Source organism: Amblyomma maculatum, chromosome 1 (assembly GCF_055883805.1).
Source record: "Amblyomma maculatum isolate TAMU_Amacu chromosome 1, ASM5588380v1, whole genome shotgun sequence".
NCBI lineage: Eukaryota > Metazoa > Arthropoda > Arachnida > Ixodida > Ixodidae > Amblyomma > Amblyomma maculatum.
The window spans coordinates 304,093,727-304,120,371 of NC_139344.1; the positions used below are offsets into that span (position 1 = coordinate 304,093,727).

Consider the following 26,645-nt stretch of genomic DNA (forward strand, 5'->3'; position numbering starts at 1 on the left):
ACTGCAGACAAGAGATACCTCCACACTTTTCTCAACCATATCCCCCCAAAATAACATTCGCCTGCATGCCATGTGACTTTACTTTCTCCACATCTTGAGAGGGAGTTACGCCATGGATTCTGGCAGTTCCTTGGGAACAAGGCTCATCGGCAAATTGAGGTGGTAATATGGTTACAGACAGCAGGCAGATAGCACAACTACCATTTTCAAAATGTGTTTTCAAAGTCAGGAAAGTGTTGCGAAGGTGTTCCCGCTTCTAGTGAATCATGCACTTTGTTCATATCCTTAGAGGGTGTAATTGAACTGCTACTAAGACGACGCGAAGAAAACAGGTCAGGACAAAATTCCCGCCATATTTCTTAAAAGATACGCAGAGCTTATGGGCAGATTTCTCTTTATAATTTTCAATAAATCCTTAGAATCTGGTAAAGTACCGACCGATTGGCTTCTGGCTCGTGTAATTCCAGTTTTTAAGAAAGGTAGCCTTCTAGAAATCAGCAATTATCGACCTATTTCACTTACGTGTATTTCTTGCAAGGTGCTAGAGCATATTCTGGTGAAACATCTAAATACTTTCTTGGACAAGCACAGTATTATAAATAAAGCACAACACGGCTTCCGAAGGGGCTTCTCTACTATCACGCAGTTAATTGTAACCATTAATGAATTTGCTAAAGTTATAGACAAAAACGGTCAGGTAGATATAATATTTCTGGACTTTTCAAAGGCTTTTGACAGGGTGTCACATAATAAATTAATCATAAAGATGAAAGCATTGTGCATACCTCCTGAAATAATCAACTGGGTAATATCTTACTTGACCAACCGGAAGCAGTATGTAGAGGTAGACGGAGCGTGCTCTGAACATTTAGACGTTTACTCGGGTGTGCCACAGGGATCTGTACTAGGACCGGTCTTATTTAATATTTACATAAATGACCTCGTCGATTCACTGAATCCAACGGCATCAATTAACTGTTCACTGATAACTGTGTGATTTTTAAAACCATAAATTCTCTTTCTGATCAACTTGAGCTAAACGATAATCTAAAATTGCTAGCAGAATGGCGTGACAAATGGGACATAATTACTTTTGACAAAACTGTTCACATGTGCCTTACAAATAAAAGAAACAGGCTGGAATTTCTTTACAGCATGGATGGCAAGATAATTAAACAAGTTGAGGAATTTAAGTATTTGCAGGTTACAATTACATCCAGGCTTAAATGGACAGCGCACATTGATAATGCGTGCTCTTCAGCTCGTAAAAAACTAGGTTTATTGAAACATAAATTAGGCAGATCAACTGCTGCACTGAGAAACAAGGCGTACAAAGCCATGGTGAGATCCTCTTTGGAGTACGCGAGCATTGTGTGGGACCCTCACACAAAGGTAGAAATAGAAAAACTAGAAAAACTTCAAAGGTTGGCCGTTCGTTTTATTTATAACCGCTATAAACGCCGAGACTCTCCATCTGCTATGTTAAATGACGCAAACCTGGAGTGCTTGAATGAACGCAGAAAAAATTTGTGAATTAAATTCCTTAATCGCTTATATTTTTCGAAACTAGGTATTGATCTACAAGAATACATAACTAAACACTAATCAAGGAAGTCTCGTCATAAGCACAAGCACTACATAGAACCTATTTTTGCTCGCACAGATGTCTATAAATTCTCCTTTTTTCCTCACACGATCTCGGATCGGAATGCACTGCCGTATGATTCCCCACTGCTTGTTTCCGACGAGAGACTGCATCATGAATTGACACTGTCTGTAATGCGGTGTGTTGTTGACTTTGTGCAGTGTTTCTTTCAATTAGAGTAGTCTTTTGATGCGTGATTTCACCCCATTTAGTTTTGTGTAATTATTCATTGTTCGTTTTTTCTTTCTGTTTTGTGTTTTTGTTTTTTTGTGCGTGTTCTGACAGTACCAACGCTGTCCAGGGTCAGTTTTTTTGTATTTGTTTTGTACCGTGCCTCTCCTGCTTGGACCATGTTTGGTCCGCAGTATGTGATAAATAAAATAATGTGCTGATATCACTTGCTGGCTGGACAAGACAGATCCCAATAATGTATCATATATATCACAAAGTGCTCAAGCGCTATTAGAGCTTTGGAGCCCATTAATTCATAAGCAATAGATTCAAGGGCAAGTAACGAGGAAATGTGTAAGAGCAGGTGTGTGACAAAACTGACACAAGAGAGTATGACCTCACAGAAGTCCAAGAGAGCTAGAAAGCAATGATGGGAACAAGTGGTTTTCAGAATAGTAGTACTGTAGGCAACAAGTCGTGAATCAGGATGCCTGATCTTTCTTTTTTGACAATCCAGCGTTGACTACTGTGAGGGAAAAATCACCTGGTGGGTGACACAGCTGATTGGGCCATATGAATGATCAAATTAAACAAGACGAGCTACAGATTTATGCCACTGTCACACATTTTGGTGGCGACTGTGGGGTGACTGAACGGTGGACCCCTCCATTCAGTGGACAGCTCTATACTCCCTGTAAACACCCCTAGGGTCAAAGTTACTAAAATAGTAAAAGTCCTGACAGGACAAATTAAAGTGACCATGTCATCTGCACTGCATCAAAAAGAGACTGCCAAAAATTTGTGCCAAAACTAGGCTTAGGAGAGACCCCATATTATCCTTTGTGCCAGCCTAGTAGTGATTCCAGCCTGAGCACACTATGCCTTTTTTCATTTCCAAGCACAGGAACACCTTGCTTTTCAAATCTTCTTTCTGAATGTCACGCTGTGCTCAGATTGTGCCACAATACTTGAATTAATGGGCCACCCGTTTGTTTTATTTCTTCCACAGAGCATCCCCTGAACTGTATGTGTGGTTTTTGGGCATTAACTGTCTTTTTCCCTTTCAACTTGGCTCTTGCTTATGCAGCCATTTTCCCCTAAGGGAAAATGGCTGCTGACTGCACATATATAGAAAATACCATGCGATGCAAGCTGCAGCCACATAAATTATAGCCACAAAAGGTTTCTTTGGTTTATGGGGTTTAACATCTTGAAGCAACCCAGGCTATGAGGCAGCTTGCTTTTCACTTCCATCAAAAAGCAGACTCGATCTTGCATCCACCACCACTACCACAAAAGGTGTTGTCAGGCATTAGGTATTTCCCTTACCCATAGAAAATTATGCACTTGCATAATGAATCTACCCTCCAATTTTGTTGCTGAGAATTGTGACAAAAAACAAAAAAACAGTTTCCCGCCATCATAGCCCACAGAACATTCCTTGGCAGTGTATTAAGATGCTACGCCATCATGATGTATTTATCTGCTGATGTTAGCTCGTGTCGAAGGGGGAAACTTGGTGGTGTGCTGGCTCAGTGCACCTGGTTACACAGTTCATAATGTTCTCTTTATCAAGGTGCCGCCCTACACTGTCACAAAATCATTGGAACGCATGATGGCAGCAAACACCTTCTGAAGCAAATGATGCTAAAAGACGGCGTCATGATCGCGGCTGACCGTGCATGCTTTCGTTGATGACTCATGGATGGATGGATGGACGTACATGAAATTTTGACTCTCAAAGCGCAGTTATACTCAGACGTTTTCGGCGCACAGGCAAGTGCCGGTCGAAGTCGAATACGTCAAGTCGGCGCCGCCGCACCAGGCACGAAACCGGCTTCCTACAGTGAAACCGGTTCCACCGCGGAGAGACACCTGCAGCTAGACAGGCGCATGCGCAGAAGGCGAGAAGCAACGAGGGGAGAGGGTGCATGTGCAGCCTTCCCCGAGGAACACTCTCTCAATACCCCGGCGCGACCCGTGCGAAATGCATCCGGATGCATTCAGCGCCGGGCGCCATGGTCCGGCGGCGTCGAGCGCTGCCAGAGTGTAGCAGGTCGCGTTTTGGCCGACGTGACGTCGCCGTGCCGTGCGCGCTACGTCGGAGTATAACACCGCCTTCACACAAAGATGTCAACTTTTCCCCTCCTCCCAAACTGATGTTTTTTCCTGGAAAAAAAAATAATAATAATGTGGGTTGATAATAACGATACCCAGAGTAAAGCTTGTATCTGAACTGTAAGGAAGCAGGAAAACATGCACAATTTTCATTCATTTTATATGAAAGACCTTTAAGTCACTTTTCATTCACAATAAATTAATGTGTGCTTTACTTACTACAGTGATTCATTTGACATGCATTAAGCTTAAAAAAAAAAGAAACTAAACAAAAAAACTGGGTTCCCAAGCTTTGGAATTTTCATTTTTTTATTTTTGAGTGCAAAAAAAAAAAAAATGAAAAGCTACTTTTCTGCGTTCCAACTAAAGTGGAAATAAAATTTCACTCATAAACATACCCCACGAGGTCAGATTTGAGCCCAAAATAATCTTAGTAAGAATCAGAAACCTGCCCGCAATATAACACCTGTGGGCAAAATGAATAACCCTGAAGATACTAAAATAGGTGCATGCTCAAACAGTAGCCGAGGAAAGGCTCACATAGCTCCAAAGGCTGCGAAGGTGATGGTCTGCAGCCAGGTAACTGGCTCAGGGCTGCTACAACAGGTGCCATCGTTGTAGTTCATGTGATCGTTGCAGTACATATTGGTCAGGATTTGGATGGCCTGTGAGTAAAAATGATTTTGGAGCTCATTCTGCACATTTTGAGCACAAAGAATGCAACATGTCATTGGCACGAGATAAAATGCGTTTTTTTTTTTTAATGCTCAACATAGAAACGGATTTACTTCAAGGTGGGGAGAGAGGGTCTTCCTGAGTGCTGCCAAAAAGGTCCCAACAGAGCTCTTGTGTCCATCTAGTGCACTACTATTATGGAAATCCAAAACAAACTTCAAATTGTTTTATAGATAACTGCAGGTAATAGGAGGACTGAGGAGCCCAGCTGCAAAAGCTATCAATGTCCCTACATGCAGTGGAAAAGCCTACTTCAGCAAGTGCCAGTTATAATCTGAGCAGGTGGCTAGCTTACAGGTGGAGCCTCCTAATGCCTAAATTGCTGAATAAAATGGCGTACATAGTTAACAGCCAGGGGGCCCGTGTGCAGGCCATCCAGAGAGTCACTTGGGTAGCCCTCCGAGATGAGCCGGATGGAACTCCAAACCTCCACGCTGCTGTGGCGCCTGCGCAGTGTGCCATCACGGGCTGCAATTGTGCTCCACCCCTCCCCTCCTTACAGCGCGTGCACAGCCGCTTGGTTGTAGGCGTCGATCAGCTCATTGGTGATGGCACGGCGGCTGGGGTGCAGTCGATCAGCCTGCACGGGGTCCTGGAGCATCCAGAGCACTCGTGCCGAGCTGCTGTTGGCCAGCCGGTCCAGCAGGGGCACCAGGCGACGCACACTGGCCGCATATTCCGCCAGGGCGGCCTGGCTGCCATTGCTCTGGCGGATGGACCACGTGCCACTGCCCAGCACCAGCAGCGTTGGCCCCCCCCCACCCTGCAGCCAGTGGGCCCCAACAGCCGAGCTGTCCACTAGGGGCCTCCACAGGAACTCCTGCATCCACAAACAATTTGGAGGCATTCATTTGGGATGCACATTATAAATTACCCTTATCGTGTAACAACCACAACGGGACATATCGCAGCATGTGAGCTTGTCCTCTTAGGTAATCAAAGTTGTTCCAGTGCTGCAGACTGTGCCCAAAAGTGATTCATCGTTACATTTTCTAACTTCTGATTGCTGTCATATCCAATCTGTTGCTTCTAATTTAACATGCACCAAACTTTGTAGTATCTGCATATAAAATAAAATAGCAAGAATTATCGTAGCATACAAAGGCATTGATTTACACAACTATTGCCTCATGGAGAGATGTAACACACAAAATGTTTATAAAGAGCATTAGAATATAAAAACGCTGTATATATTGCCACCTGGTGTTCCTGATGTTTTTAGGCGGCACCTGAAAGAAGAGGACACTGAAGTCTGCTTGCACGCTGTGGACGAAACTCTGCCTGCCCTGTTGCCCGCGACTATACAGTTGCACACTAAAGTCTTGAGCGATTCAGTGACAGATATTTCGGTTAGAGTTCTATATTTCACCAACCTTGGACATTTTTGCTGGAGTGCAGATGACAGGAGCTGGCAGCTTCTTCCAAGTGATTGCATGGCAAATGGTCAATGCTTGGCACAGTCTTGATTCTTTCCTTTTCTTCTTTTGCCAGCACAACGTTGCCTCATGCTCTTAGCTTTTATGTTAATTTCATCAACGCCTTAGATCAAATGTGCCCATTATTGGCTTCACTGCCCAAAGAAATGCCTTGTTTTGAGCAAGGAAATATTTTTATCTCCTAGTAAGGCAATAGAATAAAAAAAATGTTCTACACCTGCGCGTCGTTGCAGTCGCAGCACAGAACATTGTAGAGATTCTTTAGTTTCAATTATGTGGTCCAAATTCTATTTCATCTCAGTGAGTGGACATCGTTCTAGAAATATCAGGCACCGGTCCTTTATCTGGTGCTTCAAGCTTGGGCAGTGTTTTCAAAAACTTGGCATTCATCTGAGTTGTAAAAATATCGCCACACCAGGACTTGGCCGGCAGCCGGTCAAGTCAACATGGCAGGTGCGCAAGCAAATTCGGTTCTTTTCGGTAAAGAATTAGGGCTTCTCTGTTTCCAATTTTCAAATTCTCTTCTTTTATAGTGACTATGTATTTCTTATTCTTGCCACCCCTTATGTAACACCCCATCTTAGGAGCCTTTAAGGTAATAAAATGAGATCCTTGGGCTTGCAAAGAATTTATTTAGGAATGTGTGTTGATATGTGCTTGGGTACAGATTGCAGATAGCACCAACGTTACTAGATTACCTGGTCAGTTTGCAAACTCCACTGCAAAAAGCTGTGCCTTTTCACTCCCTCTCACAAGGTGGCGCTTCCTCCACTGAGGCGGTACAGGAAGATATGAACTGAGCATCTTTCGAAGTACGGGAAGCTCAGAATAAAATACGAGGAACGCCTGAGGAAATTGGCCAGTAACAGGTGGGCAGCTGAAGTATTTAAATACCTATATACCTAAAAAGCGTTGACTCACAATGGAGGAAAAGAAACTAACCAGTAAGTATGCTGGTCACAAGGACGAAGAAATAAAGAGCGTTAAGCAACAGGTGAAAAAAAACAGAAGGTAAAAATTGGATAAATTTGATGGAAAAGAAACAGTGTGTGGAGCTATACCAAAAGTGGAGAAGGCAGATCAGGAAGGAAGCTTTCTTCGATAACTCAAGAGGCAGTGCCCTACTTTTTGAAGCTAGATCAGGGTGCCTTAGAACACGCAGCTACAAAAAGAAATTTAACAATGAAGATGGCGCATGTGTAGTATAGGGCCTGTCACACCAGCATGACACAACGCCGACGCAGACCCGACGACACCGAAGGTCGGCCAACTCGTCGGCCGACTGTGTCTGCGGCCGACCAAGCTGTCACACTAGACCGACGATGACACCAGCACGACCGAAAACCAAATGTCTTCTCAGTGCGACAGGCTTTGAGGCCGGGGACACCGACAAAACCAGTCTGCCGACTGTCGGTGACAGAGTCTTCCAGAGATCGGCCGCCGTACAAAAACTTTCTCGAAACACAAAGCAGACTCTGTACACCACGTCGACGGCGAATACCTTTCAGCACTAATATACGTAAAAAAGTAGAATCAACGCCTAATCCCTGACCAAAACGAGAGCGTGAGCCGCCAAAGTATACTCGGGGCCGCCGAATGTGCGTGGAATATTAACGGCAGCGTTTTCTTTTCGCGGCGAGTGAATTCGGGGCGCATAGATTTGCGGCGCGCGTCGGGACCGTGAGCAATCTTTCCGCGTTTCCGAACTGCACGGAATAGTGCAAAATGAACATAGTACGTGACAAAGAAAGGATGAAAAGAAGCGATTATTTTCCTGAAGCCAGCAGACATGCGATCCTGCGATCCTCCTGCGCACTTCGATCGTTGTGTTTAGTCATAACGTCTAGCCGCTGCGTCGCTACTTCGCAAGCCAATTTCAACGCTACGTTACGCATCACGCAATGTTTGTTCCATAATTCAATGTGTCGAGAATTGTGTGCGCAAAATAGCGCAGAACTTGCGTTTAAACTTTACAACAGAACCAACAGCAGCTGTGGTCCCGCGGCCGGCCCTGTGAAATACGCCTAAGGTTTTACGAAATCCGCCGAAGGTTTTACGCACTACATGGCATGATTCAAACTATTTGCAGTTTACTCTCAGCAAGCTGGGCAGTCAGTTAAGCGGTAAACGCTACTACTGCCTTCTCGACTTTCACATAGCAAGACAGCATATCAGCTAAAACCATATCTCAACCTCTGAACGCACTGATTAGGCCTAACTATTGTGGTGCAGTGGTTAGTGCAGCTAGCTATCGTACAGGAGGTCGTAAGTTCGATCCCACAGGTAGAGATTTGTTTTTCTTTTTTTTTTTCTGCTTTTAATATACTGTCTCTTATTCGCCGTGGACAGCTTTTATTTTTCGAACACTGCCTTTCTGATCCCACAACCACAACCGTAAAATACTGGGCAGTATTCAGTCTCGGCCCATAATCATGACTGGCGAGGCGCTTGTTTTGGTATGGTCGAATTTATGAAATAGAATTAAAAAAAAGCGTTCCTTAATTTTATGAGGATAAACCAAGTAAAATAAAAATGGGAGTAGGTGTAGAAAGGAGAATCTCGCATGGCAGAAAAAATAAAAGGATTAAGAAAACGAATTGTACAGTGACACGAGAAGAGACTGAGAATGGGAGGGCCTAGTCGGTGGGGAGGTTTCGCACGTTGTCTCGCTAATGTGACATAGGAGTAGGGCGACCATCGACCAACAACCGTCTTGCGAGCGACGCGGCGCCGACACCGACTGTCGGCCGACTGTTTCCGTCGGCGCAGTGTGACATAGACGCAGACATCAGGAAGACGCTCTGTTGGCAGACCAAATCGGCGCCGTGTCGTGCTAGTGTGACAGGCCCTTATGTGGTAAATCCACAGAAACAATTAACCATATTATACTCGAACATAATGGTATCCATCCAGAAGTCGATGCAGGCGCAGTCACTCTTCCTGACGCCCTGGGGTTTAGAGATACCAGTGGCCGGGTGAATGAACCTGCAGTGGAAGCTAGCAAGAAACGATTGGAAGATTGGTGGCTTAAAAGCAGAAAAGTGTTAGTAATGTAGAAAGAAAAATTCAATAAGAATGATGGTATAAAGCAATAACTAAGTATAGGGGGAAAGAAAGTGAGCATGATAGCAACTTCAAAGGGGCCACTCCTATACTCCATTCTCCACCAGGGGGCTGTGGCGAGCGGACGCGTGTCACGTCGCCTCTGCCTTCCTGCAGCGATTTCTAGCGGCAAATGTTACCGGATCGACCAGAGCTGGATAAAATCGTCAGTCGGAAGTTGAGAGGACTCTGCGGAGATCATCGTTTTGTCCGTAAGTGGATTTTTCGCCATTTTAGAGCCAAAGCTGCCAGCCGTGGTGCCGACGCGTTAACTAAAACGCAGACCACTAGGCCTAATGAAGGCTAAGGCTTACCGTGGCCCCGGTGCCGCCGCGTCAGCCAACAGGAGACATAAGTATCAATGTGCAAGGTCGCAACCCCGAAGAGGGCGAGCTCGACGCCACGGATCACAGTACTTAACAAATGCAACCTCGAGGAGAAATGGGCACCGAAAGTCAAGCTCACCTCAGAAGAGGTGAAAGTAATAGATACCCCACCACCATCACAGAAGCGCGACTGCAAACATCAAGCGGAGAAGTCGATTGCCTCAAACCAAGTGAAGCTTCCCGATAACGGCTGGAGAATCATTTTTCGCCCCGAGGGAGGCACAGTAGTCAAACAGTATGATGGACCGACTCTGACCTAAGCCATACATGTAACTGCGAAAATTGAATGGAACAAGGCCTGCCAGCTCGTCAAGAATGAGAAGCAAGGAATTTTTGTCTTCTTCCCCCCCAGCACAGAGGCAAGAGACAAGCTCCTACGCCTCACACACCTGGACATTGAAGAGAAAGTGTACGACATGACTGTTCACCCGGCAGTACCAGACGATTTCTCGAGAGGAGTCATTCACGGAATTGGACTCAATACCTCACTGCAAAAGATCAAGCAGGGGATAGCAAAACATGAGGAGAACCCCAAAGTGCTGGAGATCAGACGACTAGGACAGAGCAAGACCATCATGCTTACATTCACCACCAAGGAGGTACCGAGGAAAATCAAATGCCTAGGTGCCATCTTGAACTGTTACTTGTACAAGAAAATGTATGATGTATGTTATAAGTGCGGAGAACTGGGACACCGCTCCGACGTATGCGAGAGCAAGGAGGAGAAGTGCAGGGGCTGCGGCATCCCCAGCCCAACCGAGGGACACGATTGCAACCCCACCTGCAAGTTGTGCGGTAAGGCGCACCCCACCGGCGACAAAACCTGCAAGGAGGTCTTCAGAACTCCATACATCGTTAAGAAACGAAACTGGGAGAAGCTCCAGCAACAGGATGAGGAGGAAAAGAAACTACCAGAACATTGCAGCAGGCGGGACGAGAGCAAGACGCGGGCCACGAGCAGGGAGCGACTCCGGTCCACATCCTTCCCGAAGCTACCGCAGCAGGCCACCACCGCCCCGCCCAAGAAGCAAGGGCACCACCCACTAAGAAGGTAGGCTGGGAAGCAGAGAATTCCCATGACTCAAACATAGTGAGGGAGCTCTAAGAGCAAATGAAACAACACGAATTGATGAAACAGCAAAAGGCGCAATAGAAGCTTTACCATGAGCAAACACAAGCTTAGATACAGGAGCTCCGTAATCACATTATCAAGCTACAAAGGGAGAACAACGAGCTCAAAGCTCAACTTAGACAACCGAAGAGCATCAGGAGGCCATGGATGATAAGTCGTCCGGACCCGAGCCAGAGGCACTTATACCGCCAAAGAAAAAGCGAGTCAAAAAAACCGAATCAGGCCTTGAGAAGTCCGAGGGCAGGGTAGACAAACTGGAGGTAGACATACAGCAACTCAAAGAGCTAGTACAACAGGCAGCCATTGCTACCCAGCGTAACGCGGAGAGGATAGACCAACTCTCAGCCCAGCTCAGCAAACTAGTCATCCCAATTGGAACTAGAATGGACCAACTGGCAGAACAGCAAAAACAAAACCTTCTGCGGTTCAATCACGGCCAGAGTCAACACTAAGGCAAACATGATAAGGCATCGGAACTGTAGGGGCTTCACAAAAAAAAAAAAAGAAACATTCTCCAAGCCTACCTTGCGAGGCGCGATGGTCCAGATATCATCGCGCTGCAAGAGTGTGAGAAAAACGCTGAACTGAGTGGATATAAAACGTACCCAGGCCGATCGCCAAACACTCAGACTGCTACCCTGGTGAAGAGAAATATCACCGTCATGCAGCATGAGCTAGGATGCACGCAGATTGACTGTGTTAATGGAGGTTATACCACAGGAGGCGGAAAGAATGTAGCCTGCTAGTCCTGAACGTCTATAGCTCTCCTAAACTAAGGAAAGGTTGTGGCTTCAGGGAGCTCTTTGCCAAAGCGCAAGCACTGGCACAAGGGCAGCAGCATCTTGTAATAGTAGGGGACTTTAATGCGCCACACCAAGCATGGGGATACACTCACTCCCAAATAAAGGGGAGGGAATTGTGGAATGCCATGACACAATGCAATTTAACACTTCATAATAATCCACTCGCGCCAACCAGGGAGGGGAGCAGAGTGTCACACGACACCTCACCTGACCTGGCCATGATCGGAGCGGATGTTGAGGCTACGTAGCATAACACGAGAGAGAACCTAGGTAGTGATCACAGAATCATAGAGATCGTTGTCCAAAACGGGGTCAAAATCAAACGCGTGAAGAAAACCCTCAAATCCATCAATTGGCAGTCCTTTCGCAACAACGGAGGGGGTTGCGGGGAGATCACCAACATAGCTGAATGGACCAATGACATCAAGCAGGCCTGCAAAGAGGCTGAGGAGGAAATAGAATTAGATGAGGAACAAAACTGGGTTGATAGCCACATGAGACAACTGTGGAAAAAGAAAAAAAGAGGCAGAAACAGAGCTTGCGCAAAAAAGGGGCAACCGCAATCTGAGAAGAAGAATAGCAGCTCTCAACGAAATTGAGAGCCATGCCTAAACACTAAATAGACAACACTGGAACAACATCTGCGATAGAATAGACAAGCAGTCAAACTCCGTCACCACCTGGAAACTACTGAGACACCTCCTGGGCCCAGACAACACCAAAGCTGAGACCAGGAGAAAAATGCAAAGACTAACACACAATTTCCAAGGTTCAGAGGAGGATATGATCAACCAGATAATAGAGAGGTACATAGGGGAAACAAACACCAAAACATTCCCCGACTATAACGGCGAAAACGAGGAGCTAGACCAACCAATTACCGTAAGAGAGGCCCAAGATTCCTTAAACAAGCTCAACGGAAAAATTGCGGCTGGCCCAGATGGGGTAAGCAATAAGATGCTTAGAAACCATGATGACAACTCCCTCCAGCAACTAACAGCATTCATTCAAAAGTGTTGGGAACGGGGGTAGATACCCGGGGAGTGGAAGAATGCAAATCTAGTCCTCATTCCCAAATCAGGAAAAGAACTCACACTAGAAAACCTTAGGCCAATTTCGTTAACTTCCTGTGTTGGCAAGCTCATGGAGCACGTCATACAGAATAGGCTCAGCGGATACTTGGAAAGTAAGGAACTCTACCCAGACAGCATGCTTGGATTCAGACATATCCACAAACGACATCATGCTACAAATCAAAGAACAAGTACTGGAAAGGAAGACTAGCGACTCGAGCATCATAGTGGGACTGGACGTCAGCAAAGCGTTTGACAGCATCAAACACCAAGCGATCCTGTTACACCTCAATCGTCTAAATGTAGGAAGCAAGCTATACAATTATATCAAAAGCTTCCTCACGGACCGAACCGTGAATATAGAAATAGGGGGCACAAGACATAACATTAGGCTAGGCAACAGAGGGACACCGCAGGGATCGGTGCTGTCCCCTACCCTTTTTAACATTGCAATGATCGGACTGCCAGAATGACTCAGAAAAATAGAGGGCCTCTGCCACACTCTCTACGCTGACGACATCACCCTTTGGGTAGACAGAGGGGGGAGCGATGGCCAGATAGAAGACATCCTACAAAGGGCAATCTGGGAAACGGAAAGCTATCTGAGACCCATAGGGCTAAAATGCTCGCCAGAAAAATCGGGGATGCTAATCATGAGCAAGCAGCAGGTCAATATACAGCTCCTGGTCAACAACATCCCGGTCCCAAGGGTGGACAAGATCAGGATATTGGGTATGTGGATACAACAAAATGGAAGAAACACAGAAACAATAAACAGACTAGAAGCCACGACCAACCAAACTTGCAGGCTTCTCAAAAGGATTGCAAACAAAAACGCGGAGATGAAGGAGGCGAACCTACTTAGGCTTGTCCACTCTTTCACCATCAGCCAAATCACCTACGCTATCCCGTACTTAACGAAAACTGAAGCAGAGAGAGACAAGGTAGACATCCTCATCAGGAAAGGTGTCAAAACAGCCCTAGGTTTACCAGCGTGCACATCAACTGAGACAATCCTCAACCTAGGAGTGTCAAACACCCTGGAAGAAATGTCCGAGGCGAAACTTATAGCGCAATATATCAGACTAACTGGCAGCAAAACGGGCAGATACATCCTTAGGAAGCTGGGCTACCAAAACCCAGAATCGCGAGAGGGGATAACCGCCATCCCCAAAGAAATTGTCATCAAGTTAAGAATACCCCCCATCCCAAGAAACATGCACCCCATACACAATGAGGAACGCAGAAGAAGCAGAGTCCAAAGACTACAAAGCTCCCTCCTCCAAAAACAAGGGGTAGTGTACACTGATGCGGCAGAGTACACAGAAGGGCACTATGCTGCAGTAGTAGTCAATGACAAAGGCGAGCTAATCTCGAGCTGTAGCGTAAGACACTCTTCACCAGAGGAGGCAGAGATGGCGGCGATTGCCCTGGCAATCACAGAACCATCCAGCAGAATAATCATCACAGATTCTAAAACAGCAATCAAAGCCTATGACAACGGTAAAGTTTCCAAAGACGCCGGCAAAATTCTGCAAGCAGGCAAGGAGAATGTACCTAACGACCTAATTAAAATAATATGGGCACCCTCCCATAGTGGACTCGCAGGGAACGAGATCGCCAACGAGGTCGCCCGAGGACTCGCCCACCGGGCCCCAGCGCAGGCAAACTACTCCCTGTCCAAAAAGCGAGACTTAACCACATACAGAGAAATTCTAGAATACTACAGAATGGCCAGGAGAACCCTTCCTCCCCCCCCATAGATCTCTCACAAAGAAAGAAGTAATGTGGTGAAAACTGCAGACGGGCACCTTCCCAAACCCGTATATCCTACACAAATGACATCCTGAGGTGCACCCTTCCAAATAAAAAAACTGTGAAGGCATAGCTACCCTAAATCACATGCTCTGGGCTTGCCCAGTCCTAAACGGGATACAAAACCAAGAATCACCTGGCTGTTTTTAAAAAGCAAGATATCACTCTTCATGACAGCAATAGCAAATGTACGTCACACTAAAAACAATTTACTGAAGCCATAGAAAAAACATTTTACTGGCAGTGAACATATTAAAGAGCTAGAATCACAACAGGGATGCTTTTTTGTTTGCTACAGTCACCTTTTATTTGCTGCCTAACCAGCAGGGTGCAGTATCTGGCAAGTGAATGGCGACATATATATGCTCAGTACAATTGAATCAAATCATTTTGGAACTCGAATCCTTTTTTTGCACAGGCTAAGGAGGGGATATACCTTTCTAACTTTCAACGATTTGCAAGCTAAGGTGTGCCCCCTTCTAGCCCATGCAAAAAGGAGTCCAGTTCATGCAGGAGAAATCATCAGAACAAGTTTTCGGGGCAGGTGGTTGATGGTGTCTTGTCTTTGCAATGCTGAGTCGCACCCGCATTTGCTCCTACCTTTCTAACTCGCAATCTTGTCCTCTGAATCTTCCGCTGGCATTTAGAAAGAGCCAGCTTCCAGTTGTCATTGTTGGGTGGTCGAACCAGTCCCTCTGATTTCGAAGACGTGAATTGATTACCTTCCAATACATCTTTCTGGTTGGTCTCGGCGTCTTTGGCATCGCTGGTGGGTCCCCCGTCAGCCCTTTGACCCGTGAGTGGGGCCTTATTCACAGACATGGGCTACCCTTCGTCATCAATGGCTGCCACTAGCTGCTTCGTGACCCAACGTTGATCACAAGAATGGAGCTGGCGCCGACCTCCGCAGTCCCCGTCATCAGTCTCTTGACCATGGTGGTCAAGACTAAGCAGCTTAAGGCTCATAATAAATCCCAGCAAGATTGTAGAGATGAGCAGTATCAGCCGGCACGAGGGTTAGTTCGGCGAAGCCAACCTGGAAAGTTCAACATCCCCCACCATCCAAAAAAGGCACTCAAGGACACCGGACTTGCCTTTGCATATCCTGCTCAGTATCCTGTGCGAAAATATGGGAAATGGCTTGGTTGGATCCGCCAAGAAGGTTGTCGGAATCTGAGCCGATGCAAGACGCATTGGCTCATATCCCAGTCCCAGTCCAATGGCCTCGTGGAGTGCACTGTTTGCCCCACAAAAGAAGGCCCTTTAAAGCTCTCGGCGGTGAGCGATCTTGAAACAAAACTAGTGCGTGTGTTACAGGGCTAAAGGCGTACGTACCCGTTTGCCGTGTGGCAAGTCCCCTAAGAATTACTGCTCAATTACCATGTTTATTTACGTCTAGATCCATGTCTGCCCCCTACCTCTCGGAGTTCTATGCAGCCTTCCCTGTTCCAGTGTGAGGGTCCCGTGTGGGTACGCAACTTTGCCCTGGCGTCCCCCTTTACGCTGGGGAGAAAGTGGTCTCCAGGCATCATCAAAGGCATCGAGGGCTCTCAGCTGGTCATGGTTGAAACTCCCAAGGGGCCAACCCGACGTCATTTTGACCACATTCGCCATCAGGTGCCTGTGTCGCCCAAGGCTGTAAAGACTGAAGCAGCTGACTCTGCTCAGTCCAGCCCAGACAACAAAGATTGTCTAGCCTTGCCACAAGGACACCAGCCAAGCCTGGTATCTTCAGAGCAGTGACAAAGTGACATCGCCGCCTATTAAACAAACTCCCTAACCTCCACCGGTCTCGTAGAGGTCAACACGACAATGGAGGCCTGTGCAAAGCCTACAGCTTTAAAGAAAGGGGGAAATGATATGATGCACGGTACGGGCACATGTAAAATGTGACTGCTTCTTTTTTCTGTTACGTCACCTAGCAAGCAGCCTACATACAGTTCTTTAACTGGCTCAGTCACTCTTGTCCGCCACTACGACACCAGCCAGATATCACCTGCCAGAACAACGCCAGAGATTTTGCACTCATTACGCCAATGCTGAATTTTCTTCATAACAGGCGTCGGCATTTTTGGCCAGGTGCAAGCCTGGACAGTGCTGTGTGTGTCCCCTTCTGTCTTTTGTTCTTAGCGCTGTTTCATCTAACATGAATGACAAACTAGCCTAAATTGCCTGCCAGAGCCTTTAACACTGTTGTGTCAAAAAGAAAGAAAAAGAACCATGGAATTCGTTTCCACTATGTTTATCATAGTGCAGCCTGTCGCATGTTTTGTTCATTCAAAACACAGTTGGGAGCACTGCAATATGGTGGTGCATGTTAGCTATTTTCTTATTTACTTTCGTATGAATGACTTCGCGTCCCTCTCCAGCATTAGAGGGCGCAGATTCTATGCAGTGACACGTCAAGAACTACTATTATCATGGAGTATGTGCGGCATTGTTTGCGAAACATGGTGCGTTTGTTCTGCATTAAGCGATGACGTTAAACCTTTCCCTTAATTTACCTCATCGTGTCATCAAGGCAGTGGCTTGATTCCACCCCGAGTGAGGCTGATAATATGCATGAGCAAAATCATGTAGAATTTGTTTCATATTTCCAGCTTTTCTTCAGAAAGGAACAGCTACATAGGAGGCTGTTGTGTGTTGGGGTTTTTGGCACATAAGCGACTAAGGCTATCATGCGCCAAGAACAAGGTTGTTTGTCTTTACTTTTTGGATGTGATTATTCCATTTTTAAATTGTTATAGCTTGTTAAGGATCATTGCTTCTTTTAGGAACCCGAAAATGTGAGAAATTTCAACAATTGCATCTTCTCCCAAAATCAGTCTGGGATGAAAGGGGATCTGTTCAGTGTAAAATGGTGCAAAACATTTCTGTCTTAATTTCTCTACTTTAGTGCATGAGAGCAGAATGTGATTTGTTGTTAGTTCACCTCCACACCCTTCACATAAAGGTCTTCATTTTTAAGAATAACGCCATGTGTTAGGTGCGTGTGCCCGATGCGAAGCTGAAATAAAATGACTTCAACAAAACGTTTTTGGTGACTGCACGATGCCCATTCTTCAATGACTGGTTTAACAAAGTGTAATTTATTGTTTATTTCATTGTTCCATGAAACCTGCCATTTTGATCTCAGTTTTCCCTTTATCAGCTTCATAAAATCTCTATGTGGCATGCTGACTAGTTGTACTTCATTAATACAGGCTGCTGCGGCCCGTGTCAGCTCTCTCGAGCCACGGATTCCAACATGACTTGGTAACCAGCAAAACTTAATTGACTGCCCCTGTATTTCTGCAGCTATTACGCTATGTATTATGTCTCAGATTATTGGTTCTGTAGCATTTCTGTGATGCAGTGCTGTGATTACGCTCAGAGAATCTGTATATATGATGCTGTTTCCAATACTTTTCTGTAATATTTCTTCTACAGCCACAGAAATGGCATGACACTCAGCTGTGAAAACCGATGAACACACAGGCAACTGTACTACTTTCTCCCATTTACCTTGTATTACAGCACTTCCAGTATAATGCGCTGTCATAGAACCATCTGTATAAAATTCTGTATAACCTTTGTATTTTTCATTTAGTGCCAAAAACTCTTGTACTATGTGTTCGTGCAGTGTTTGTTTCTTTTGAAAGTGGGTTAATGTGAAGTCGCACACAGAGGGAAAATGGTACCAGGGTGGCAGTGGGCTTGGTTTCCAGGCAATATTTGGAAGTGAATCCCGTATGTTTAATTCCTGGCATGCCTATTCAAAACAGAGGATTAGTGGTTTGATTGCTCGGGGTTTGTTGTTAAAGAGGGTTCTAGATGGGCAGCTTGTGACTATCGGGTGACATAGGTGTTTCGATAAGGATGTTATTTTCAGTACATATGCACATATAAGCATTATTCTCCTGTCTTTAAGGGGTGGTTCATTTGTTTCAACATAAAGGCTTTTTATTGGGGATGTCCTATATGCGCCAGTTGAGAGGCACAATCCCATGTTGTGAACTGGATCCAAGCATTTGAGATACGATAGTCTCGCTGAACCATACACAATACTTCCATAATCTAGGGTAGACCATATTACAGACCGATAAATATGTAGAAAGCATGTCCTGTCGGACCCCCAGTGTTTTCTTGACAATACTTTAGGTATGTTTAATGATTGAGAAGCTTTCTTTTTAAGGGCGTTTATGTGGGGTAAAAAAGTCAACTTTTTATCAAAGGTAATTCCCATAATTTTATGTTCGTTTTTTAACGGTAGTACGGTTTTCTTTAAGTGTAAGGTTGCGGCAGTATGCAAGCCTCGTTTTAGGGTGAACAGAACAGCTACTGATTTCTGTGGAGAGAATTGGAACCCATTATTTGCCCATGTGGCTAGTCTATTTATGGTTAGTTGTACTTGCCGCTCACACGTGGTTATGTTAGAGGACGTACATGCAATCTGCAGATCATCAACATAAAGCGAGTACATAATGCATTTCGGGATTTCTCTGGTTATTGAATTAAGTTCTACAACAAAGTAGTACTTAAAATACACCCTTGGGGAACTCCGTTCTCTTGAATAAAGCTCCTCCAAAGGGTTGAGCCTAGGCGTACTTTAAATGAACGGTTTGATAGGAAATCATTTAGACAGTTTAATATCCGGCCTCGAATACCTAGATCTACTAGGTCACGTGAAATGCCAAATCTCCAGGTTGTGTCATATGCTTTTTCCATGTCGAAGAAGACGGCCAGACAGTGTTGTTTATGTATAAATGCTTCTCGGACAGCATTTTCAAGTCTGAGAAGATGGTCTGTCGTTGAGCACGCTTTTCAAAAACCACACTGATGAATGTTTAGAAGTTTACGTGATTCTAAAATAAAGGTTAACCGAATGTTCAAAACACTTTCGAGAAAGATTTAGCTAGGCAACTCGTGAGGGCTATAGGCCGATAGCTATTAGGGTAGTTTGGCGGCTTTCCGGGTTTGAAAAATGGGACTATAACAACTGTTTTCCAAGCTTCTGGTAGTTTTCCTGACATGAATATTTTGTTAAATAATTTTAAAAATGCATATACAGCAGTATCGGAAAGATGGACCAGCATTTCATAATGTATTCTGTCGGGCCCTGGGGCAGTTCGTTTTCCGGCAGACAGTACTCTATTGATTTCATGGACGGTAATTTGGCTGTTATAAGGTTCATTTGTGCAACCAGTTATTGGAAGTCTGTATTTTTCAGCAATGTTTTTGTGTTTTAGAAATGACTGCGTGTAGTGGGAAGAACTAGAAACTGCTGCAAAGTGTTCGCCTAATATGTTTGCTTGTTCCTGTAGGGTTGTTTGTGCACCTAGTGCTGTTAAAAGAGGAAATGTGAATGGCGAGAAGCTACCATTTAGCTTCTGCACCTCACCCCTTTTTTTTTCGACGTAGTTAAGCTATTTATAGGCGACACATAACTTTTCCATGAATCTTTCTCGGCATTTCGCCGGATGTATCGTGCTTTTGCCTTTGCTTTCTTGAAATGTATCAAGTTGTCATGAGTTGGGTACCGCCTGAAAATTCCCCACGCTTTATTTTGCTTCCCTACATTCTTTAGAATACCAAACTTTGTGGTTGCACCATACTATTCCAAAGATTGAGGGACGGTGGCTTCTGCTGCAGCGAGAATACAATTTGTGAATTTCTCGTTCAGGTCATCAATGCCAAGAACCTCTGAATATATTTCATGCAAATTACCTTTTTCTTTAAAAGTTTCCCAATCTGCCAAATGCAGTTTCCAACACTGTGGTTTCGTTGGAATGACAGCAGGTGGTGATGATAAATTAATAAAAACTGGCAAGTGATCACTCCCGTACGGGTTATCTAAAACATTCCATGTAAAATTAGTAAAAACAGATAATGAACAGAATGAAAGGTCTCAAATGTTCATTTTCCCGGATGATGCAGAGCAGCATGTAGGTTTTCCGGAATTCAGCAAACCAACATTATTAGAAAGTATGAGCTCCTCTGAAATTTCACCTCTGCTGTCCATTTTTTCACTACCCCAAATATTAGAATGCGCATTAAAATCCCCAACTACCAAGTATAGTTCTGGTAGTTGGCTTAAGAGGTCTTCTAATTCTTGCAAAGTTATTTTGAGATGTGGTGGTAAGTATATATAGTGCATACTGTAATAATCTTATATGTGAGAAGGGTGGCTGCTACAGCTTGAAATCTGGTTTTCAATTTTACTTCACCAGCTGCGATGCCTTTGTGCACGATTATAGCTACTCCTGAGAGCCTGTTTGTCTGCTCTCGATCGTGGCGGAAGACATTGTATTTTTTCAGTACACTAGTATGCTTCGGGCCTAAGTTCGTTTCCTGCAAGCACAGGGCTACAGGGGAAAATGATGCTAAAATGTCTTTAATGTCGGGTAAATTATTTAACATTCCTCTGCAATTCCAATGAATTAGGAATGTCATTTTTTTAATGAAAGGGATAAATTAGGTTACTTCAGACACTGTGATTAGGGCCTTATCTTTTTTTGCGTGATCCAAGGAGTTTCGCAGTCTCTGCGACGGCAAAGAGCTGTCTTGGGTTGTGTCCATTGCGTCGTCAGAGACGCTGGACGTGGGAGCATGCTGCACGTGGACATTTTCATTTGACCTCGCTCCGTGGGCAGAGGTCTTGGGGCCCGCAGACCCTGAAGGCCGCGTGGCCTGCTTTGAGGGTAGTGGCGCAGCAAGAGCTGCTTCTACTTGGGGCGAGGATGGCTATGCTACAGCTCCACTGTCTGTGGTCTGAGCAGGTGCAGAAGGCTGGTGTGATGCATTGCCCCGTATCAGCACACCAAGCAAAGTCTATTTTCGGGGTTAGAGAGAACTTCTTTGCAGTTTCAATGCGTTTTCTAGCTTTTTAGAAAGATATGTTTTCTGTTGTCTTTAATGTAATTATTTCTTTCTTCCATGATGGACAGGACCTATAGTAAGCAGGGTGTTCCCCTCCACAGTTCGTGCAGCATGGTGCTACTGTACATAACTAAGAAGTGTGTTCTTTTGCAGAGCATTTCGCACAGGTTTGCTGACCGCGACAACTTTAGGATCCGTGGCCAAATCTCTGGCACTTGAAGCAACGGCGAGGGTTCGGGATATATGGACGCACTGTTATCTTTGTATATCCTACAGAAATAGATTCAGGGAGCGTGGAACAGGTGACTGTCAGGACAAGATGCTTGGTTGGTATTTCGTTGGTTTTTTTTTTCTTATTTTGATCCTCTGGACTTCTATCATGTTTTGGTCGGCAAGTCCATCCTGCATTTCTTTTTCGGTGAGTTCCATGAAATCAATACCAAAGATCACTCCGCGGACTGTATTTAGTGACCTATGGGGTGTAATGGATACCTGAACGTCCCCAAATGACTTGATGTTTGGAAGTTTCAACACTTGGTTTTTGTATTTAGCTCTAGGAGCAAGTCATCGCTAGCAAGTTTCGTGGCCTTGTAACAGGGGCCGATGACATCTTTGAGGCACTTTGCGACAATGAATGGGGAAATTTTTCTTGCTTGTTTTTCTAGCACTTCACTGTGAACAATGTGGTGTTTCGAGAATACCTTTTGTTTTGGGGTAAAACTCGGCAGTCACATTGGTCTACCCTCGTTTCGAAGTGCGATCATGTTTGGAAAACAAAGGAGCCATAAAAAAAAAATATTCTGTTTGGCCACGGTGGCAGCCTCCCACCATGGAGCCCAACTAGGGGACGAGACAAGAACTTCGATATGAGCCATACCTACGACAGCCGTGCACCGCGACTATAACCATATATGGCAGAACTCAGGGTAGTTTTGCCACACGAGGTTAACCCTCGCCGCCAGGAAGGAGGAAAAAACCAAGAAGAAAGGAGAAGACGGGACAGTTTTAAGACAGGAGATAGGAAAGTAAAAGACGGAGGGGAGGACAGGAAAAGGTGATTGCCGATTTCCCCCGGGTGGGTCAGTCCGGAGGTGCCATCTACGTGAAGTTGAGGCCAAAGTGCTGTGTTGCCTTTGCAGAGGGGCCTTAAAGGTCTGAACACTCGGCATCGGTTCAACCACCAGGATCCCCTTTTCCCCGGACACGGCGATGCCATCTACAACTAAGTGTGGGTGCTCGGGGTCCGTGGTGTCGCACAAAACACACAAACACCTGCTTTAACGGGTGCCCCCTGTGGGGGCTACGTAGGAGGCACGCTGATACAAAGAACTGGATATGTTGTTTTTAAATCCCCTCTAAAACTTGATAAAATGCACTTGGCCCCAAACTAAATATTAAGTATTAAGTATTTTGCATAATTCAACTTTGTTAAATTTTAAAAAATACTCTGGGAGATCTACATGACAGCACACGGTATTGTTTGTTTCACCAAGCCGCGCTGCATTGCCTTTTTTTTTTTTTTTTTTTTACTTCCCTCAAGTAAGGTGAAACGCATAGTATACACCAGGACAGTAAATCTTACCCGATTGGTTTGGGGGGTTTAACGTCCCAAAGCGTCTCAGGCTATGAGAGACGCCGCAGTGGAGGAATACCGACCCCCTGGGGTTCTTTAATGTGCACTGATATCGCACAGCACACGAGCGCCTTGCTTTTCGCCTCCATCGAAAAGCGGCTGCCGAGGCTGGGATTCGATCCCGTTTCCTTGGGCACAATAGCCGAGCGTCGTAACCACTGCACCACCCCAGCAGGGCAAATCTTACCTGAATAGTGTTTACACTGTTTTTAACTTTTGTTCACTGGCACAAAAAGGCTGCTGCATAAAAAATGAACATTATAAGAAGAAATTTCTTGAATGCTAGCTTCAGGCATCAAGGTGATGAAGAGCAAATTGCCCATATAATTTATAAACCACACATACTGCCCAAGTAGTTCCTAAGCAAGGCCCATAAATCAAGCACACACAAGCCAGGAAGCCTGAATATTCACTTTGCCCTCATTTCTAGAAAGCTGTAATGATGGCTAGTTTATAGCCATTCCAGAGCATGTATTTTGGCACTGAAGGACTTGCGTTGTTTTTCAGCTACGAAGCTAAATTTTGTTTTTTCTTATGTGCCTGCCTGAGACTGTATTAGCATTTCTTCTGTTCTTGCTGGAAACAGGAATTAGGTGCCTTATGCTTTTGTTCTGGTCGCTCATTGCGATTGCCTTTTCAAGGATGGTACCCTTAAATAAATGTGTGAGCATCGTTTTATCGTCTATGCACAGGGATTAATTAAAAGCATAATAGCTTTTGCAGCAACAGCATGGTGAAATTTTTATCACCTGCAGTTTTTGGAGGTCTCAATTCTGCCAGGTTACAACTCGCAAAAGGCCTCTGCGGGCAATGACTGACCACGGTGAGACGCAAGTCCTTCTCCTCGTAATGAAGGTCTTGGTGGGCCTGCGTGGGAGAGGCTGCCAGAGGTGAAGGCTGCACTTGTTGCACAAAGGCCCAGTACAGTTGCCGGATGCGCGAGTCACCCAGGAATACAATATGGTTCTTGCCGCCCCAGTAGGCAATATAACGCAGGCACATGCGGGATTCCCTGTAACAGACCAATCCTTATAAGTGACAAAGATTGGTCGGTTTGGTTTATGGGGTTTAACATCACAAAGTAAGTCAGGCTATGGAGACACCGTAGTGCAGGCTCAAGAAATTTCGACCAGCTGCACAGACACTGCCTGGCACACGGGCGCCTTGCTTTTCCCTTCCATTGAAAAGTGGTTGCCGGGGCTGGGATTTGATCCCACATACTCGGCCACAGTAGTAGAGTGCTCTAACCACTGCACCACCGCGGCAGGCCAAGTGTTAAAGGCTCCACCTCAAGTGCACAAGACTACTTCTAGAAGCAACACGAATTATACCCTTGCAACATGCTCCACTTAATATTGCATAAACCGCATAGCATCTCGATATTCTGCAGCAAAGTCAAGCTGGTCGCCAGTGCAAAAAAAAAAAAAAAGCGATTTTGCACAATACTGTACATACTGCACTTGGCAGTGCACAAGAGTTGTGCTTATTTATTTATTTAAAAGTACTGCCAGTCTTAATTGTAGGCCTTAGGCAGGAGTGGGCGATACAATGATATGAACAGAACACAGAATAGATGCAAAATAGACATTCTCAACAAAGGTTGCGTACGAAAAAATGAAATCAGTGCTACTTATACACCATGGCTGTTAAATAAAACAGTGCAACATGGTAACGCCAGAAGCAGAAAGAAAAAGTAAACAATAAACAAAAATCAATAACTGGACAGGGTACTGTTTAATCACCGCGTAGAGATATTTCACATACTTGCGTTTTGCTTAAGTGCGTTGCAAAATGATTCAACTGAGGACCTTACCACAGTGTCTGGATATAACGAGTTCCAATCTCCGACCGTTCGCGGGAAATACGAATTTTTGAAGGCATCAGTTTTACACCTATATTGCAATTATTTTTTTTAATGGTGTGATCATATTGGACGTCTGATGACTGATTCAATATACGTATTTATAGTAAGTACATGAACTTCAACCTCTTTCTACAGCATCTGCCCTGTAATGGTTCTAAGTTTGCCTTTTTCACAATTGTAGTTGCTGCTGTATGCCAGCTGTAGAAATTGATTTTTTTTTTTTAACTCTCTCCAACTTTTTTTATATTGCACTGGGTGTATGGATCCCATATCAGTATTCAAGAATTGGCCCAATGGAAGTTTTATACGCTATAAGTTCAATTTTTAGGGTTGATTGGCGCAAAGATCTCCTCAGGTAACCCAGCCTCTGCATGCCCTTTTTTGTAATGTAAGTTATGTGTTCATTCCTTCTGAGGTCGGATGTTAATACTACTCCTAAGTATTTGTAACTTTTTACAAAAGAGAGAATCTGTCCGTTGATAAAATATTGGAAATTTAATGGTTGTCGTATATCACTGCTATAGTGTTGGGAAGTCTGGGCACTGCGAAAAACAGCGTATTTCTCATTACTTAACGCTTCGGTTCCCAGCAGTACACGTTTCGGAACATCACGAAGTCTGTATGAACGTTCTTCCATGCAATGCTGAAAGTAAAATACGCAACTAGATCTGAGAAAGGGTTGATTGCCTACCCGCTACTTAGAGCATGCTTTGCCGCAGCAGGTGAAAAGATGAGGTTTTAGCAAGAACACGCTCCTGTCATCAGACACAGCACCTACTACATATTGCAATAAAGGATGAATAGCGCCGCTCTCAGACAGTAGAGGTAAGCTGACAAATGTAGACAAATGCATGCATGGGAAACGCCTCTTCATCTGACAGGTACGAGCGGCAGCAATGGTATCTTACGCATTGGTGTAGGTGTGCAGCATGCACCCGTAAGGCTGCCAAACATGATAACCCTGGAATCGTCCATCACTCAGCAGCCACTTGCAGGTGTCAATTCCTGCGAAGAAAGGACGAACTGCATCAATGAAGGTGAGCGCGTGCATTCTTTCCGATTGCATGCACAAAAGTACGCTGGTCATACCGTACGTCAGATGGATAACGCCGTGGTAGAGCACAAAACCAACGACAATAAAGCATGCAAATATTTTACAATTTTTGGCGTTGACACGGTGAATGAACTCAGAACTGGCGTTAATATGGCGGCCTTCCTCGACCATATCGAGTACACACGCTTTAACAAATTCAGGCTGCTAAAGCAGCGCTCACGCAATACGCACTGCCATACACACACATGGCTACGAAGGACGTCGATCCACCCGTACCACCACTTATCGTGTGCATGCTCAATAGTCCGTTCGATACACCTACACTGCCTACACTAGTTCTCTTCGTGGAGCACTTCACCATTCGTTCCACAAGTGTAGCGTAGCTAAAGTGAGCTAGAATGGGGTAGTGGGCTTACGGGGGCTCCTACTCCTCGGCCGGTCTCGATGGAGAGCGCGTTTGTCTCTTCTCTTACGGCCTCTCCAATGGGGTCTGTTTCCACCGCCCGCCGCGCCTCGGTGGGGTCGCCACCGCCCCACTGTTGCTCCTCCGCTACCGCCGTTCACGCGCAAGGGAAACGCGCGCTTGCTCTTCGCTCCGCCCGCATCGGTTGCAACCGGCAGGTCCTGATATTTCACCCCTTATGGCTTATAGGAAGAAGCCGTAATCAGCGTCTGATTTATCGTGTATGAGCAATAAAATAGTCAATAATGCGCGTGCGCGCGCCTTCGTCAGTGCCGTCGCGCACGGTCGAATGAAGTTTCGGGTGCACTTACATCAACACTTTTTGCCCCTAAATTTTCCACAAAACTATATGTACCA

General features: G+C 45.2%; 2 protein-coding genes across 3 annotated transcripts in view; both read right to left on the bottom strand.

Annotated features, from left to right (window-relative positions):
* The window catches only part of LOC146206973 (N-acetylneuraminate (7)9-O-acetyltransferase), a 61,272-nt gene extending 35,028 nt beyond the window's left edge, over positions 1 to 26,244 (bottom strand). The window contains exons 1-6 of one of the 2 annotated variants that reach the window (XM_084588281.1): positions 26,102 to 26,244; positions 25,680 to 25,776; positions 23,727 to 23,919; positions 5,170 to 5,489; positions 5,010 to 5,115; positions 4,475 to 4,599 (exon numbers count right to left, since the gene is read on the bottom strand). In XM_084588281.1, the coding sequence (XP_084444407.1) occupies positions 4,475 to 4,599; positions 5,010 to 5,115; positions 5,170 to 5,489; positions 23,727 to 23,919; positions 25,680 to 25,776; positions 26,102 to 26,186 (926 nt within the window). In that variant the 5' untranslated portion in view covers positions 26,187 to 26,244. The other variant, XM_084588215.1, reaches the window with a different exon arrangement.
* LOC146206971 (uncharacterized) overlaps positions 1 to 26,645 on the bottom strand; it is a 138,765-nt gene that overhangs the window by 61,989 nt on the left and 50,131 nt on the right. The gene's annotated exons all lie outside the window — the stretch shown is intronic.